The sequence below is a fragment of the Centrocercus urophasianus genome, unplaced genomic scaffold (genome assembly GCF_019232065.1).
Source record: "Centrocercus urophasianus isolate 14NV4802_14NV808 unplaced genomic scaffold, USGS_Curo_1.0 seq_31, whole genome shotgun sequence".
Classification (NCBI taxonomy): domain Eukaryota; kingdom Metazoa; phylum Chordata; class Aves; order Galliformes; family Phasianidae; genus Centrocercus; species Centrocercus urophasianus.
In genome coordinates, this window is record NW_024884878.1 from 5,092,284 (window position 1) to 5,110,994 (window position 18,711).

General features: G+C 39.4%; 1 protein-coding gene across 6 annotated transcripts in view; it reads left to right on the forward strand.

Moving 5' to 3' along the window:
• ELAVL2 (ELAV like RNA binding protein 2) overlaps nucleotides 1–18,711 on the forward strand; it is a 48,079-nt gene that overhangs the window by 20,776 nt on the left and 8,592 nt on the right. For all 6 annotated transcript variants that reach the window (XM_042829465.1, XM_042829461.1, XM_042829463.1 and 3 more), the window contains exon 3: nucleotides 1,690–1,793. In XM_042829465.1, coding sequence (XP_042685399.1) covers nucleotides 1,690–1,793 — 104 coding nt within the window. The remainder of the gene's footprint in view (nucleotides 1–1,689; nucleotides 1,794–18,711) is intronic.

Sequence of the window (18,711 nt, forward strand, 5' to 3'; positions counted from 1 at the left end):
GAAGACTGAGAGGGGACCTGATCCAGGTCTATAAATATCTAAGGTGTGGGGGGCAGAATGGCGAGGCCAGACTGTTTTCAGTGGTGAGTGGAGACAGGACAAGGGGAAACGGCTGGAAACTGCAGCATAGGAAGTACTGCACAAATGTGCGCAAGAACTTCTTTACAGTGAGGTGACGGAGCACTGGAACAGGCTGCCCAGGGAGGTGGTGGAGTCTCCTTCTCTGGAGATGTTCAAGACCTGCCTGGATGCCTACCTGTGTGACCTGCTGTAGGGAACCTGCTTTGGCAGGGGGGTTGGACTCGATGATCTCTGGAGGTCCCTTCCAACCCCTACAGTTCTGTGATTCTGTGATTCTGTGATTCTGTGATTCTGTGATTCTGTGATTCTGTGATTCTGTGATTCTGTGATTCTGTGATTCTGTGATTCTGTGATTCTGTGATTCTGTGATTCTGTGATTCTGTGATTCTGTGATTCTGTGACTGAACCCTCTCTTGTCTCTGCCTATCAGGTATTTTCGTTGCGTATGTTTTGCTAGATACCATATAAGAACTTTATACATCATGGCTTTTATATCTTTCCTGTGATAAACAAATTTGATACTTGTGCATTATGTGATACTGTTTATCCCTTTATCAGTACATTGCCAGGTAACACCTCAAACTAATGTTCTGTAAGTGGGCTGTATTGGATGCTTCCCATGGCTTCGACTTGTTGGTTCATGTTTTTGGATTTAACTTTTCCAGGTTCTTAAAATAATCTTCAGAGACTCTGGGACTTTGTATTAAAAAAAAAAAAAAAAAAAATCCATGCTAATGAAGGGTATGTTTACTAGATAGTGTCCTGTTGTTGTGTTACATTTTTGTAGCTGTCCTTGTGTGCAGGAAGTCTTTTTAATGCTGAAGGCAGCTAGTTAAGGATGTTACATGCTTGGTTTTGAGATTTTGAAGAAAGTCTGAAGAGCTTAATAAGTGCGTAGATACAGCACGCTGATTGCAATAGGCTGTGGCTCAATAAGAGTTAGAAGTTCTCTGTTGCTATCTGTGATCTGAACTGGTGATGCTGGAAGAACCTGTTAACATGACATCTTTGTTCTAATGATACTTAACTGATGTCCAGTCATTTGTATGAGTTGATATGAATAGAGAAACAAAATGGTCTTTTAAAACCCTTTGCTACCATGAGGCTGTACTCTGAGTAGTATCTGTAGAAACAGTCAGCTTTGGAGATCTCTTGGCTCAAATTCTGATACTAAAATGCCTTTGCAATTCCCTTATTTTGAAGTATTATTACAGAATTTTACCATTATGCTTTCTGTACTCAATTAAAAAGATGAACTTGAAAAATCTTGCATTACTTCTTGTCTCCCAACAGTTAATAACAAATTACTGAATGTATTTCATATAGTTTTTTCAAGTCTTTCATTTAAATTACTGTGGCCATTACTTCATTGAACTTAGAACATTGAACATTGAACACTGAACATTGATTTATGGGAAAAGTGAAGGCTAGTTAAAGATATTAGCCTTACTGGAAAAATAAGTTATTGTGAATATCTTAATCTTCATTGTTGCAGGTGACTGTTCCTCAGTATAACTTGTGTGCGCATTTCAGGTTTTTAAAACACTTCTAGTTTTCTGTTTGACAGCATAGATATACTAATGATCACTTTTTCCTTTCTTTAACCAGGACAGAGCTTGGGTTATGGTTTTGTGAACTATGTTGACCCGAAGGATGCTGAAAAAGCTATCAACACCCTGAATGGATTGAGACTTCAAACTAAAACTATAAAAGTATGTATTGCTTTCTATGACTTTGAGAAACTAAATTGTTTTTGACTTCTTAACTTTCTTATTTATGACTTGTGTTCTTCCAAATGAAATTCAGGTGTTCTGCTGTTGGCAGTAAAATAGTGTAGGACTTCACCATGAAGTAGGTGATTTGTCCTTTGTAACCTAGTTAGATTTAAAGCTAGATTATAATTAAGTATAGAAAATCAAGAGTTGCAAGTTCTTAGCACTTGCACGTGAGTGTGATCTAAATGAGAAATCATACAAATGCTTTGTTTGCTTGAGTTACAGATGTGCAATATTTTATCTCGTCTAAAGGCTGCCCTGTGCACTTCTACCTACCTTCTCAAATAAGAGGATATAATTCAAGGCACTTGCAGCCTAAAAATACTCTCTTGCATGTCCTTAAAATGAAATGCTGAGATAACTGTTCTGGCTACAAAGATCGTGAGTTACTGGTCTTGCAAGGTTGTGCAAGGTAGTTAATGCTTATATGGTTATTTGTTTGGAATTCATGTTCTTGTTTTAGCTCCTGTCATGGATGGAGCTGTACACCTCTCTTCTAAAAGAAAAGCAGCAGTACGTTATTGTTATAAAAAATTTAACAAAACTTAATTGTAAGACAAACTTCACAAGATTTGAGATAAGTTACCCTACTTGTACAAGATTTATAGGACTAAACAGGCTTCTCAAGGAGACCCTCCCATTGAGTCACAAGGTTTAGAAAACTCTTGTTTTCTAAATTCCACCTTGATTTCAATATGTTTAAATCCACCCCTAGTTTCTAGCTTGGCAATGGCTTAGGTCTAAGGGATTACATGTACACAGTCAATCTAAGATAGAAGCTTATGTAGGATTTGGGGTCTTTGCTGTTACTCATTTACTGAGGATCTGTATCAACAGAGAGTCTCTTGATGTCAAGGTGTACGGTGTTACTGCAGTGCATGTGTCCTCAAGGCATCCCTACTTAGAGGGACATCCTGTTGTTCAGTCTGCTGTCATACAGGAGAGCTCGAAGGGCACCTGGGCTGTTTATTATTTATAGGGTAAGATGACTGACTCACAGTCAGATGCTAAATATGATTTTGAGCTGGATGTTATTTTTTCCAAAACTTAAGCCACAGTGCTCGGAGCTGTGGCTAAGATTGGTACTGGCTCATCTAGTCCTTAGCTGTGGAGCAAGGTGCCTGTTTCTTGATCTGCTAGCCTGGTCCAGAAAGTAACTAGCACTGTGATTGCCACCCATCTGAGAAAAGTTGATGATCTGTCAGGCTGAAAAGAGGAGAGCAAGGGATGTCTTGCACTGCACACTCCTGTGTCTCCTATTTACTAAATTTAGTTTACTGAATTTCTAAAAGTACAAATATTGAGACCTGGCTTATCAGTTGTTTTTTCTTGCTTCATTCCAATTGCATCTTTTTCTTTCTTGCAAAATGGTTTCGTTTTCTCCAAATGTATGAAGGCAGGGTCATGGTGAAGAGGAAATGGCTTTATAATTAGCATATGTTTCTTATGTTTTTGTTATTAATACTTTTAAAGTGTATCATCACACAATTATACACAGAAGAAAATATTCATGCAAACAATTGTCTGGGTTCTGAAATCTCAGGATAGGAGATGAAAATCAATCAGATAATGGAGACTTCTGAATCCGTTCCGCAGATGTTAGTGTCTGAAGGCGGTGTGTCAGCCAGCTTCTTCATTAAACAGCAGGGTTTGCAGTCAGATCTCTTTAGCAGTGACGCCCCTCCATCTTGTAACCAAAAGCTCTCCTCTTAAGATGTTTGAAGTTAAAAGCCCCTGCTGAGCCAGTTGAACATAGCTGAAATTAATTCGAGGTGACAGTGATTACAATTAGAATTCCTACCTCTTCCGTATCGATGAAGTTTTATAAGTATGTGATGCTATTTGAAACACACACATACTGCTGTTTGACAAACACTGAGTCATGAAAAGATTTGGGTAGGTGCTTGGCTGTGGCAGACAGGGAGCTCTCCATGTTGTTTGGTGGGGCGAGTTGGAAGGACATCATTTGGTGCTCCAGAAGCATGTGCAGATTTTGAAGGAGGCTTGGAATAAATTTATACTCCAGTAATGTTGCAAGTACATGCAACTTAGCATTAATTAGGATTAAATATCTTGGTCTGTAAGAATAAGGAATGCATCTGCCCAGGGTATTCTGTGGACTGTGTTAAAAGACAAGTGACTGAGTTGGCTTTTTTCTTATGACAGAATGGCAAGTTCTGACTTTTCTTGCCCGTCTTCCATTCTGTTCAACTTCAGCAAATTCTTACAAGGTTAATGTACAATAGTTGGAAAAAGACTGCTTTACTCCCTTCCCCTCCCTTGTTAAGCATAAGCTGGGTTTCAGGGCAAGTTCTCATGGTTGTATTCACCCATATGCTGTTTAAAACTGATTGACTTTACCAGTTTCAACACTAGAGTGGAAAGGATTGATTAAGGGGGTTTCTGATGTGCTTCAGGACTTAGGGCATTGGTACACTAGAAAGTTGCTTCTGTTAGAAGAGCTGAGATGTCTGTGTGGTTGAGAAGAACTGTCAGGGATGTCTACCTTTGTCTCTGAAGCAATATAAATAGTCACCTGGGAAGCAGGCTGTATTTCATATTCCTCTAATCAGTCCAGAGACTATCCTGAATAGAAGTGAAGCTGATATCAGAGCTCTTTGTGCAGGAACATGTTTTGGGGGAGCAGTCCTTTCCGAGCAGTCAGTACCAGGACCTTGATGGAACCTGCAGTATTCTTATTTATCTGGACCTGACAGCCCATTTAAAAATTATGTACTTACTGGCAAACTCAAAATCCAGCTCGTGGTTGAATTTGATTTGAAGTTAAATTCGAAACTTAAAACATGGATATCAGCCAGTTTTTAATGTACAGTTCTGAAAAATGATGGAATTGTGCCTTCAGTGGATATTTTTACTTTAGAAGAAAAGATGTGTATTCTCCTTGCATTTCTCAGATTGCTAGATTAATTGCTGAGAGTGCTTGTTTCCCTGTTGGCGTGCAGTTCTGGAGGGAAATTGTTTAGGTGATGGACCTTCATGTCGTGCCTGAACTAAGTGCTCTCCTGTTCAGGGAGAACTGATCCCAATGTGAGATGTTCTAGAATTGTGTATATGACAGGTACCCCTCATCCACAGCTTCTCCTTTAGTATAATATAACTGTTAAACACTGGTTATATTCCTCTGACACCTAAAAGGGATGCCACCTACTGTCTTAAAGTAAAATATATTTAAAACATGAATTTGCGAGCTGTTGGCTATTTGTGTGGGTAGCAAAATTGAACCTATTGTCTACTGCCTTTTTCTAAAAGACCGTCCTGTGTATTGCTTTATGGAATAAATGTAAGTAGGCTTATTAGAATTGCCAGTAGTCTGGAATTTTGGCTTCACTGAGATACTCAGCTTGAAGGTGAAAATAAGCTATGTCATAGAAGACATGAAACACTTTCTATGGCTTCTCTTTTGGAAGATGTTTCTAGGAAGTACTTTTTCACTGACTCCTAAATAGAGCAAATACCACTGTGTGTGTACAGTGATGGCTTTTGATTACCCGTTTGCTTGTATGGTAGCTTGTTGTTCTGTCCTGAAAACATAATTCCCAAGTGTGGAAAGCTTAGAGGTGCAAACAGCACTGCAAGTATCACTTCCTTTCATGTAGCGATAGGTGAACTCAGCACATGCTTTGTTAGGTAGATTTCCTCTGTGAATTTTCCTTCACCTCACTTTAGGGAAAACTCCTTCAGAAAGACAATTTAAATAATAAGATGATCTGAATGGCAGTATCTTTCAGTAAGTCGTAAATGACTTTTGCACAGACAGAATTCTTTCTCTTAAAAGGGGGAAAAAAAAACAGTGGTCAGTCCTTCAACTGGTACAAAGCTGTGTCAGGAGGTGGATTTTAATGTGATTAATGCTAGCAGAAGGACACAAATCTCAGAGTTCGGCTTTCCTTCTTGTGGGTGCCAAGGTGATTGAATGATGCATGTGGTGTGAGTGGGTTGGAGCTCCCAAAGGACAGAGCTTGTATCAGTAACACGATGCTTGTTTCTGACACAAGGTGAGATGGGGCTGCGGAACTTCCCTCAGTCCTTATCTCAGCTCTCCATATGGCAGAGCTTCCCCATGCAAGGGCTAACAGGTGGTTTTCTTAAATGCAGGTGACATGTGGTGCAGTCACATACACAGATATTAATTGGAAATGGGAATGAAAATAGCTTGTCCTAGCTACAGGCCTAACCTTCTGTGTAAGATAACATCGATTATCTAACTGCCTTCTACCTGCTTTTTAAAAATCAGATTTAGTAAGGTTTTTTTTCCTCTTTCGAGTTCTTTACTTGACTGTTAGTGTTTACATGGGTAATTATCACCTGTCAAGGGAATATAGATTTAAGAAATATTTTATCTAAAGTTTAAATCCATGGGTTTTCTTCCCGCTCCTTCATAGCTTTGCATATATTTAAAGAAATAATTATCAGACTTAACATGTAACATTTCCAAAAGGAAGTTGGAAGTAAGTTTCAGTGATTTTTCTGGCCACATGCAGAGAAGTCCTACTTTTGCCATCAATTTTTCATGGTTCACTGCCTTGTTGTACAAAACTGCAATTAGAGCAGTGAGCTGTTGGTTCAGTGTTGGAAATACAGCAAGGAGAGACTTGAAGGCATGTGCAGCAGCCTTGTTTGTGTCCTCTGAGATAGTATGTCATTAAGCATTTGGCATTATACTGTGCAGTTTCACTGATGCTGTGAACCACTATCTAGAACCATTAATTAGATACACAGTAGGATTCATTTTAAAAGAATTGTCCTCCAACTTTGCTGCTCAAGATCTGTACCATTACAAACCTATGACAGTGCTTTTGAAAGTGTTTCATAAGAAATAATAAAACACTGGATAGAAAAGTACTTGTTTGATTTCTGAATTAGTGCAGCAGGAAAAAAATATCTTGATTGTTCCTCTCTAACACTGACGTTTCTTAGAAGAAAATTTTAGTCATGTCACTTCTACTCATCTCTCTGGAGAGAATTGTGGAGTAGGTGATCTTCAGAGGTTTTATCCAATCTAAACCATTCTTATTCTAAATACCCAGGGGCAATTGAACTGTGCAGGTGAAATAAGAGCCTCCTTACCATCTCAGTTCTACTCTTACAGTACTAAAGAACATTGATCTGGTGAGTGGCAAAAGGGAATTCTGTTTGGAGGTTTAATTAAAGCTAGTGAATTTTACTGATGTTGTCAATCAGCAAAGATAGAGAGAAGGGGTGTGGTGCCAGACATTTTGTGGTCGTGACGGAGTAGTTAAAATACCTGAGGAGTGTTCTTCAGGTAAAATTGAAGCACTCTAGTAAATCTGAAGCAGTAGAACAATTTATCTTGGAACAAAGGTAAAGATGTTTTTTTGCCATAAATTTCTTCAGGAGTTATAAATGGTAATTATACATCTTTTAGCTGTGTTACGGAGATGCTGTCAAAGCTTTAACTGTTTTAAGCCCCCTTCTTACCCCACACGTACCTTTTCACCTCCAAGTAAAACTTGTTCTTCACTGAAATTCAAATCCCTTCCTACTGTCAGATGATGAATGTTATTTAATTGGCTTATCTGAATGCTTACTCCTTGTGTTCAGAGAAGGATTCACTTGTGAGAGCATATTGCTCTCATATCCTGCAAACCACAATAGGATGACATGGCTCTTCATTCATGCCAAACTACTCCAAAGTGAATAACACAGAATCTGAGACTGGGCTTTAAATTGTACTTGTCTCTCCTTCCGTTGCATAGCTTTTTTCCTGTTCAGGTCAGTTCACTTTTCTTGCAGGAGTATACTGCAACTTTCCCAGGATCAGAGGCTCCTCACACCAGTGCAGTTTGCACTAAGACTCTTGAGCTGAGCAGGCTTGATCTTCTCTGAGCCTGCACAAAAAGTATCCAGTATAAATAGATGTGATAGGGCAAACCAGTGCTGGAGGAAGACTGTAAATGTTGCCAAAGGGCTGAGTACTAAGAATGCAAGAAAATAATAATTAAAAAAAAAAACAGGACCAATTTGCACTTAATTGTCCTTAGCCCTCTCCATGCTGTGGAAAGTCTAAGTAGGATATGACTTTTCTGCATGCATCCAGAAAGCTTCAAATGTCAAGCATGAACATCTGTTTCGGCTTATTAAAAACAATTATTTTTTCTCATCAAGAGTACTTACTCCAAAATACAGATGCACTTACTTTGGAAATTATAGAAGTATTGAGAATCTGACCTCTTTCAAGTTAATGGCTTTCCAGGCTATTTGACATCGTAAATTTTGACTGCAGGCATCTTTCATCCTTGCAGTAAGAGTTTTTCCTGAAAGGCTTTAGAGGTAAATAATATCTGGATAATTAATTTTTCACATTTTTACAAGGTATGTAGTGATTAATGCGGGGCAGACTCAATGATGTGCTTGTCAGTGTTTCTATGTTTGGAGAGCTGCTGAGGAGGAACATGGAGAACTTAAAAGTACACTTCTTTTCGTTCACCTCAGCTTCAAAAACAGAAGCAGTATTGAGGCTGCTTGCTTTGTTCTTTGTATGTTCCTGTAAAGGGCTGGATATTATACTACGTAGTCCTGTTTTATGTGAAGTGTTTTGTTTTTTTTTTTAACTGGAGGTGTTTGAAGTGTGTAATGCTGTTGTAGCTGTTGGGCATGAGTGAGGAGAGTGTATTCATTAGATCAGAATCAGGAATGATAAAGATGGGAAAGATCTCAGGGCTGCCAGAAGTAGGAAAGCCTTTTCTCCAGGTGCAAAGAAGTTTGGAGAATGTGTCCTTTTATTTGTTGTTCTTCCTTTGCACGTAAATTAGATCTTGAAGTAATTCTTAAAGAGATGATAATTGACTGCAGGTTTTGAAGTCTTCTGTACTGCAGACCCTTTAAAGGCAAAGCAGTCAGCAGAATTGTTATCCTGGGATTAGCATAGAATCAAGAATCCTTGGAAGGGACCTCTGAAAGCCATCTAATCCAACTCCCCCACAGTGAACAGGGTCACCACAGCTAGATCAGGTTGCCCAGGGTCTGATACAGTCTCTGGGGACAGGTCATCAAGCACATCTCTGGGCAACCTCTTTCAGTGCTTCTCACTGTAAAAGACTTTTTCCTTATATTCTAATCTCTATTATCCTTAAATCCACTGGAGTGCACAATATGTATTTCATTTTTTTGTAGAAAAACATCAGTGATCTTAATTGCTTTATTTCTCTTGTAATACAATAGATTTCTGATAGTACAGCATTTTACCTATATTGTCTCAAGCACTTTTATGAAAACCTGAATCTGTTAGTTTTTAACAGGGTTTCCATTTGTTTCCTGTTGTTAACTTCGATGCTTCTGTATGTGATTTGGTGGATGGAAGCAACTTGAATCACAGCACTGTAGGTGCAAGAAGGGACCTTCAGAGATGAGTGAGTTCCACTCCCTTACTAAAGCAGGTTCCCTGCAGTAGAGATCTTTTGTATTCACTTCAGACCAGGTCTTCTGAAAGCCTGTTTTTGGTGTTCCTTTGTGGTAGGTAATTTTGCTAGATGTTCATCTTGAAGAACTATGCTTTACTTTATCAGTTATATTTTAAGAACGGTTCTTAGTCACCTTCTTCTCAATTGTATTAAGATTGATCTAAAGAAAAAAGCAGCACAGCAGGGACCAGGAAATGTAGCTGTCAGCAGGACGTAAATTGTGAGCTCAAGTAAGTTAGAGAAGAGCTGACTTTCTTCATGTGTTAAATTATGTATTTCGGTGTTCTTCCTCGTCTACTGTTTTACTAAAGTAGAATACATGTTTAGGATTACAGAAGGGTTAAAAAATTATAACTGGAGAGTGCAGTTCAGGGCCTGTCAAACCCAAAGTACCATATCTATCCTTTCTTATTCTAATGTCTGAAGATGGTGTCTTACGTCTTCTTCAGTGCTAATAGCAAGAAGCAGAAGGAAAACCAGTGTCCTGGTCAAGGGCAACCTCTCTGGACACTTAATTTAAAATGTCTTGAGCCATCCTTGCTGAAATTGGTAACCAGTGCTCAGATGTTTTCTTGGGCTTAATTGTTCATCTTTTTTCTTATTCTTTCTGAGACCACCAATGTATTTTTAGCCTAAACTGACCATATTCTTAAATAGATGGTGCTACTCTTATACACCAAGCTGCTACTTGCAAGGCCAAAGGCAAATGTAGACCATTGTAATGTTTGAAACACACTGCTGGATACTGTGACATGCTGCACAGAGATTCTCTAGCTGACTCTTTTCAAAGCCTATTGAGGTTATGAAAAATCTTATTAACTTCAGGTTATGTTAGGACACTTAAACATACATTCCTATTATGTTGGTGATGTTTCCAAGGATTTTTTGAAGGTATACTCTAACTGTATAAGCACACAATACACTGGAAAAGAGTGTTTAAGTGCAGTACAACCTTGATCTGTCCTTGCTTATAGAATCAAGTTTTATCACTTGTGCATGAAAGAGATTCAGGTATCTTCAACAACGTTGCTTGCAGAAAATTCTCACGAGTGGGAAGTTGTTTTTTCCTAAGGCGTGTTCCTCCTGGGGATTCTAGAACAGAAGATAGTTGGTTTGGGGTTTTTTTTGGAAGCTGCTGGAAGTTATAACAGCCTTTCTAGTTGAAGCATCTTCTCTGTCCAGAAAAACCAGTGTATTACAGTTGCTTTTCCAAATGAAACATGGTTCTTAGATAACTTGGTGCTATCCAGGGGCGTGGGACTGAGTGAGAGTCAAAGCTGACTGATTCCTAAGTAGAGGGCATTCATCTAGCTGTAAACCCTGAATGGGCATTGGGAGAGAACAGACCCTTAAAATCTTAAATGAAACATAAGCTGTTATTCCGGTGTGTTGTTGCCATGTGTTGAAAACAATGCTATTGTTGATCAGTAGGGCTCCTGAGAAATGATGAGAATAGGCCATATTCTTTTAGAAAACCCATAGCTTAATGACTGACTTAATAGTGACAGGAAAGAGTTGATGACTTACTGATGTAAGACCAACTGTTGGCCTCACCTGTGTCAACATGACTGCTCAGCCTCTGTATACAGTGTGTCTTTAGTTATTGAAAAAATGTCTTGCTTTCATAAGGAGATATTGCTGTATTTCAAGATACCCTTGGGAATAGTACTGTGAAGAAATGCTTTCTTTCTAGACTAGAGAATCATATGCTTTACACCTTGCGAGATGTTTTTATCTCAGTGGATTGCTTGTGGGCTTTTTCAGTTTCTCATATGGTTGTCTCACTCCTCTTAGACCTTTCTTCTCATCCAAATAGCATCTGCTCATGATCTGTGTCCATCGTAAAGCTTACATCTCTGTACTCAGCTTCTTCTTACATCTGCTTTCATAATGATTAAATTATGTTCCATTTTGAGGAAATTGCAAAGAAAAGAGAGAAGAGTAGATTAAAATGTCTAGCTGGGATTTATAGATAGAATTGAAACCAAATTTTACCTTGATTTCGTGCTGATCCAGGTTTTCCCAGCAGCTGGTCCAGATTTTCTCTGCAGCTGGGTCTTTTGCTCTGCTATCCACTGGAAAGCCGGGTCTGCCAAATGTGAGCTGTGCTGCAGGAGAGAAGTGCCAGGTGGCTGTGGTGGTTCTCCTGCCTGACAAGTCAAACACAGAATTTCATAATGTGGTCAAAGAGAAGTGAAAGTACAAAATCTTACAGTAACCTATCCTTGTGAGCACAAGTTTATTACTATAATCAGTGAATTTTTTCTCTTCAATATTTAACTTTAAAACTGATGAAAGCCCCATATTTGAGACATCATATCCAGTGTTCACACTCTGCAGTAACATGCTTGAGTGAAGATGGTAAAAATGCAAAGGGGAAGATTTTCCAGTGAGCAGTTGCAGGCAACTCCCATCTGTAAGGAGACTTCACCATTTTTACTTTTTTTTTTTTTTTCAGGGAATGTCAAAGTTCAAAAGAAGTTGGGTTGTTTTTGTTTTTTGAGGTATGTCCTTTGGTTTTTGTGAACTATTGTGTCTGTCAGTAGTCACTTCTAACATCTTACCGTAGGCTTACTTGTATAAGAGCTGGAGCTTCAGTGTTTCAGCAGAGCTGTTGATAGGAACATATAAAGAGCTGTGCTGGTCAGCATAGCTGTCCTTGTGTGGCAGTGTGGGGGATCCAGTGCATAGGAACTGATATTGCTGTGCTGAAACCTCCTGAGACAATTAGTATATTTGCATCTCAGTGTTCTGATGAGCCTCGTGTCTGGGTGAATCATCCTGGTCCCTCAGACCAGGATCCCACAGATTACCACTTTGTGGCCAGTTGTGGTTCTGATTGTGTCTGTTTTTCTGAATGAACAAACCTGCCGATTGGTCTGTTCCTTCCCTTTGCATTGGGCATGGAATGAGCAAGTATTCCATTGCTAACCTGGAACTCTGGCAGTGGGTTTAGCTGGCATTCTTCATAAGATGGGGACTGGAATAGCAAAACATGGTTTGATTAAAGTATTGAAAGGGCATTTCTGTGCTATCTATTGCAGCCCAAGCTGTAAAAGCAAAACCTGTTATCAGTCTGTTTACTAATTTAGGCATGTAGGTGAAGCAGTGTTTAACAGACCTTTCTTGGGAACTATTAAAACACACTAAGTTGCTTTTATTTACAGAAGGAAGCCCATGTTGCTAGTCTGCTTTTGTCACAAATGTGTTAGTACAAGCTTTTACCACCAGCATAAACTCTGCACAGCACCTACGTGTTAACCTAACAGTCTTGCATAAAGTGGAAAACCAGCCTTCAAGGTTTGTTTGGAATGAGTCCATCTTTAATTTGAATAGAGGCAGAAAGTAGACTTGATAAATGCATGGCAACACATTCTTCTGGCAGCCTTTTCCTGACTAGTGACAGCTGAAACCAAGCTCACTGTTCTGTTTCATCATTCTGTTGGAAATACATGAAGAGATCTCGAATCATGGCATCTCATATACTGACCTAAGTGCAGGTTATGACACTTGCCTTGTACAGTCACCTCTGAGAACATTGCCTAAGCAGAAACAATATATTCTTATTTTATTGTGCTTGCCAAGGGTGCTTATATTCCTAATGTCTGTCTTCTCCCAGTATACACCTGTATGCTTTGCAGAAATGTTTAGCCTGCTTTGTGGATGTCTGGTTTTCTTTTTCTCCACTAAAACAAGTATTTTAAAAGAAATGGGTAGTATCTATCAGCCAAAGCATCCTAAGCTAAAAATTTACACTGGAAGCTGTTGGAGGTAAACATACATTGAAATTCTGACTTCTAAAACACTAAGATCCCAGAATACCTTAAGCAGAGGGTTTTAAATTTTAATCACATTTTCCTAAAGTTCATGCAGGCAACATATGTTCCCTGCTTGCTCTTTAGACTATTAAGTAGCTAAGTGGTAAAAAAAAAAAAAAAAAATAGAAGTACAGTATTTGAAGTATCAAAAGGTAGTAGCAGATGGTAAGAAATTGAGACATTCTATTTTAAAGACTTGATCTTTGCATTTTTTTTTGGCAACTTCATTGCTTAACCTGCTAGCTTTCACAGTTTTGGGCTGAAAGCTGTAAATCAATTCATCTTGATGCTGAGAGATGAAATATTAAAGCAGTGAAAATACTTGGATTTCATATTATTTGAGGTTCTAGTAGCAGGTCTTTGCTATTAGCAGCAATGGAAAATTCCAGGAAAACAGTTTTTAAATTGGTTCCTGCAGAGCAAATGTGTTCTATATGTTGTCATTAAATATTTAAAAATCAGACGTTCCAGCTGCTTCTTGACTTGCACTGTTTAATAGTTCTGATGTTGCAAACTCTGATGCTTATTGATAAAATGTTCACCTGTTGAAGGGTCTGTGGAAGTAATACTTCAGCTGTTGATTCAGTGTATGTATATTACATAAAAGGAATGAATCTGGAAGGATCGGGAAGTAACTGAACTAGGAAACTGACAGGAAAATGAATCTGAATGAATAAAAACCAAATGTCCTTTACTTTATACAAATTTCTTTTGCATGGGCATCAGTTCTCTTGTACCAGTAATGTTTTGTGCATTCTTATTTTTCTCTAATACTGACCTGCAGTAGTCAGAGGAAAAAGGTCCCAGAGGAACAAGTTAAATCTTCAGTTATATTAGGTGTTTGAACTTGTGATTCTTTTTTTTTTTTTTTTTTTTTCCCCACCTGATCAGAACTTCTGGTGCTTAGCGAAGTGGTTAGAGGTAGTGTTTAGGTATTGATCCTGATGTACTGATTTCTGTTTATATTCTTATGTGGCTGATCTTTGTAAATACCAGTATGTATGAATCAAGAGACAGGAGTACCTCTTGCAGGTTTCCCTACATGGATAGTATGTTCCTAGATATGAAAAATACATGAATACCTTGTTGAATTTAAAGGGAATTACACTGAAACTTGAGTAGTACTTACTAGTTAGAGCTTGTTGCTTTCTTAAAAGCATTCAGTGTAGGCCATGACTGCTATGTCAAACTATTCCAAGTGGCATTTATCAATTTATCAACAGTGGCCTTGGCAGTAGACATCAGTGCATCACAAGAACAAACATTCTCATCATTACTATGAGTTCAGCATCAGTTCTGTTTTTCCTAGTTATCTGCTGTTGATGCATTTGTTCATATCCTCTTTTTCAGCTGTTCAGACAGTTTGCATGTTCCTCCTTTGTCATCTGCCCTTGCTTTCACATCCTACACTCGTGAAGTTTAATGTCTTGTACATGCTAGCAGGTATCTGGTCACCTTTAGTTGATTTGCTGTTTGCTAGAACGGATCTTTGGGCTGTTTTATAGTGTTCAGTTTGGAAGAATCTAATGAGATTTAGACTTGGAGGAAAGCATGGTTAAAAGGAGTTGATATTCAAAAATCACTCCCAAGCCCAAGTCTGCTCTTCTGTGGTCCTGCCTTTTGCCCTACTCCATCCTTACAGTATTTTAAAATCCTCCAGCTGATGATTGCTTTGGCCACAATGTACTCAAATTTTGCATCCCCAGCCAACTCTTTGTTGTTTGGAAGTACTATGTCCAGCAGTGTATCCTCCTTTGGATTTGTGAGGAACTTATCATCAGTGCGTATCTGAAAACTCATGGTTTGCTTGCTCCCACCCTGTGGTGTTCCTCATCAGATATTGGTGTGAGTCAAGTTTCCTGGGGAGGAAGACCTATTGCTTATTCCAGTTACTCAGAGAAGGGTTTGTATCTTCCTGGTCAGATTGTAGCAGTTGCATGTCAGTGTCTCTCCTGTTGTTTCCTGCTAATCATGACCCATTATCTCTCTGTGGACTTCTCACTCCCAAGGCATTTCTTCATGCATTCTCCGTGTCTCACAGAAAGGACACACACTCACCCATCTCTTGTCCTTCCTGGAGAGCTGCATCCATGTTTGGTAACCCTCCTGCTGTATGAGCGGTTAAAACATCTGTGACCTTGGTGCGATCCTGGCTTTGTAGATGCATGTGGACCTATATTTCCTCCTGGTTGCTCCCAGTGGTGAATGTGTTCATGTACACCAGCTTAAGGTGCTCAGTTATGCTGATATCCTGGAAATTGATACCTAACCCACTGATGTGCACTTGTCACTTATTTCTTTTTTCACTTGGGATCTGGTCCTCTGGAACTGTTCCATTGTTTTAGAGGTTCCTCTTGTCTGTATCAGTCTGCATTTTGTCAACTTGTGTCATTTACCTGCATTTTATCTTCTTGGCTTTGCATTTCTAATTTGAAGCTCTCAATAGCAGACTGGTCAGTCTTTACACATGTTTACTGTGCTCATGAAGAAGAAACCCATCCCTTTCTGGCTGTACTTGATTGTCAGCCAATTCTGTGGCCAAAAGCCATTTAAATCTCTTTTTGTTGACAGTAGTTACTCGGCCTCTTCATAACCCACAGTACCAACCTCTGCTTTTCAAGCACTCTCTCCTTACTTGCAGAACTTGAGGCAGTTCCTCTTGGACTGCCAGCCTCTCAGAGCCTTGCAGTCCCTCATATTCTTCAGGTTTCTGGGACTGTTGGTGCCCGCAAAGGGAGGCACAGTTTGAGAGTTCTGTGTGCATCAGCAGCATCTCTGTGATGTATCAGATGTAACCATCCACAGAGCAGCAGTCTCCCTGAGCCAGATAATCAGTCAGAATATGAGATCGTGTATCTCCCACAGTTATTCCTCAGTCCTTGGTCTCCTAGTACTGCTGAAGAGCTTCAGCTTCTGACAGATCTGATCCCCATTACGGCTTTTTCCAAAAGCTTTGCTGCTGGGGTGAGGAGCCTAAACTGTATGTAGAGAACTGACCCTCCTGCCCAAAGTCACCAGCACTTAGGCTCCTCCTGGAGAGAGTTCTTGCGCTGTGAAGATGACTGACTGGCTTCCTGGCTGCTCATTCATTGAGAGGACATCACCTGTATGGAAACGATGCTTCTTGTCATTGCTGGAATACCCATTGAGCCCTAACTGTGGGAATGCTTTGCCACATGTCATGTTGTGCAGCAAAATGCAAAATTGAAGTAGCAGAGAACGGAAGATAGAAGGTTAGGCAGAGACAGTTCTAGCATATGATACTGCTACATGTTCGTTCTGGAGACGGTGAGCAGGAAACCAGCTGTAGTTAGGGACATCATCATGCTTCCAGACCTATACTGCTTCAGCAGCTTCATTTGTGAGAACTGTGCTATCTATTCCTCTGTTGCTGGGTTGTGCTCATCAGCAGGGAGATTTGTCAGGCCAGTGTATGAGTAAGAAAGGTTGAATTTTCATTCTCTGCAATGCTGAACTTGAACTGCTGATCAAGCAGACCTTGTGCAATGGTTCTTTAGTTCTAGCCCACTTTAGTATGGCTGAGCAAGAGAAAAACAGGTATTAAATAGTGCCTCACAGGTCAATGAACCGACCTAAGGTTGTTCTTTGAGAGAGCTTCTTGTGCATCTTTCTCTTTTCCTAACAGCTCTCGTTTCTGCTTGTGTTGTTTTACTCCATCTTGTGTGTTGAATTAGAATGATTTGGGCAATGGGCAGCTGGATGGAGAGTCCAATCACTACATTAGATTGTGTAGAAAATTGAGTTATTTAATCTGTCAAGAACTATATAACCTACTTTTGAAACAAGGTCAAGGCAGTCTGGGAAAACAGTAGCAGCCCGAGGTGTGTCCTAGGCAAGCTTTTGGGTATCTTCTGTTCATATAGACTTCTTTTCTGTTCAGAAGTAGTTTGCAAGGTTTATGTTTTGCAGCCCCTGTTCTCTAAGATTAGAAAAATGCATGCTTAGAAAGCTGTTGAGTTATATATTTATCTGAGTTCAAAGCTAGCCGCAGCAATTCTGCAGCAGATTTAATCTTGAGTAAACTACAAGTTGTTAATGTGTTTTTTTTCTTTAAGTCTCTCAGCAGAGAAATGTTTGGTCATTGGTAAGCTTTCTTCTTAACATGTAAAGATAAGTCACTGTTTTTCCATCCAATGCTCACTGCCTGGAATGCTAACTGTTCTCTAGAGGACATGAACAAATGCATATAGAAAACAAAACTTATCTGACAGCTTAATTCAACCTGGATAAAACAACTTTCAGTCTACCTTCATTGCAGAGAGAATGAAAAACAGACCAATAAAGTTGAGATGTGCAAGTGATTCATGCAGCTATGCATCTTTCTTCATCTAACTTCTAAGTAAAGTAGAACTTATCTGTTCCTGCTTCCATTGGCATCAAATTTCACTTGGAATGTTCACTGTGTTCCATTAACAATGGATTTTGCTCTGCCCCTTTATGTTCTAATGGTGCTGAATTCTGGGGAGTGCAGGGGGTTCGTTTTGAGAACAGACATGAACTCAGCTGTTCAGAAATACTTAAGTGAGGGTTTTATGTTGCCTAGGCTGCTGCCAAGCAGTCTGTCTCAGCTCTGGCCTGGCTCCCCTCAAGGTATTTCTGCCAAATATAACATAGTTTTATTACTTAAAGAAGCTCACAGCAACTTTGTCAATACCTTTTTCCTTAGTTGTTACGTTTTTGTACCTCTTGGGTATCCGACACTGTCTTTCAGCTGAATGCAGCAGAACTTCATTCTCTGTATGTTTTCTTGTCTCTGGTTCAGTTTACCTCTGTGCACTTGGGAATATTAAAGGTGTACATTTCTTGCTCATAAAAGAGTAAGGGTAACCTAGCAGAAGTTCTTGGAAATACAGGTGTTAGGCAGAATGGAGGTTGAATATACAGAAAGAAAATAACTTGGTGTCAGACACAGCTTGCAAGTTCTGGGTCTTGGCTTCACAGCTCTGTGGTGATAGCAGATTTGCCACATGCAAAAAGTGTTGTTGAACATGTGTCAAACCATTCAGCCCAGAATCAGTTATTTGATGTAGCTCTGTCAGGAAATCTGCCATGCCTGTGGTAGCTGAATCCTGATTCCTCTTCTGTTAGTTTGAATTTCAGTGCCATGCTTTCCCCCTCATTTTCATTTCTGTAGTTCTGTTCTGCTCATCATACTTAACTCTACAAATGCTCATCTGAAAATGGTCATGTAGTTCGGTAATAAGAAACAGCACAGTGACATAAGAGGTCTCTCCATGCCTGTCTTTCTGTGGAAGAGCTAATGTCAGTGACTTGGACTTGAATATGAAATCAAAAGTAGAAAGTTTTCAGAAGTGAACAGTTGTTTGCCTCTCTGGAAGGACCTGATAAACTTCTGATGTGCAAAAAAGAGCTTTTCACAAGGCACAGGAATGCAATTGCTGTTCTATTCAACATCTGCTACCTGATGCCTTGTTTGCAAGTTCATGAGATTTCATCAAGATTTACATGGAAGTATTGCATAGTATTTGAATAAATTAGTTGTATGGTACTGCAAAGCAACTGTAATCAGCCATTTTGGTACTTTGGTGCTATGATTGTCATAATTAGAGGCTT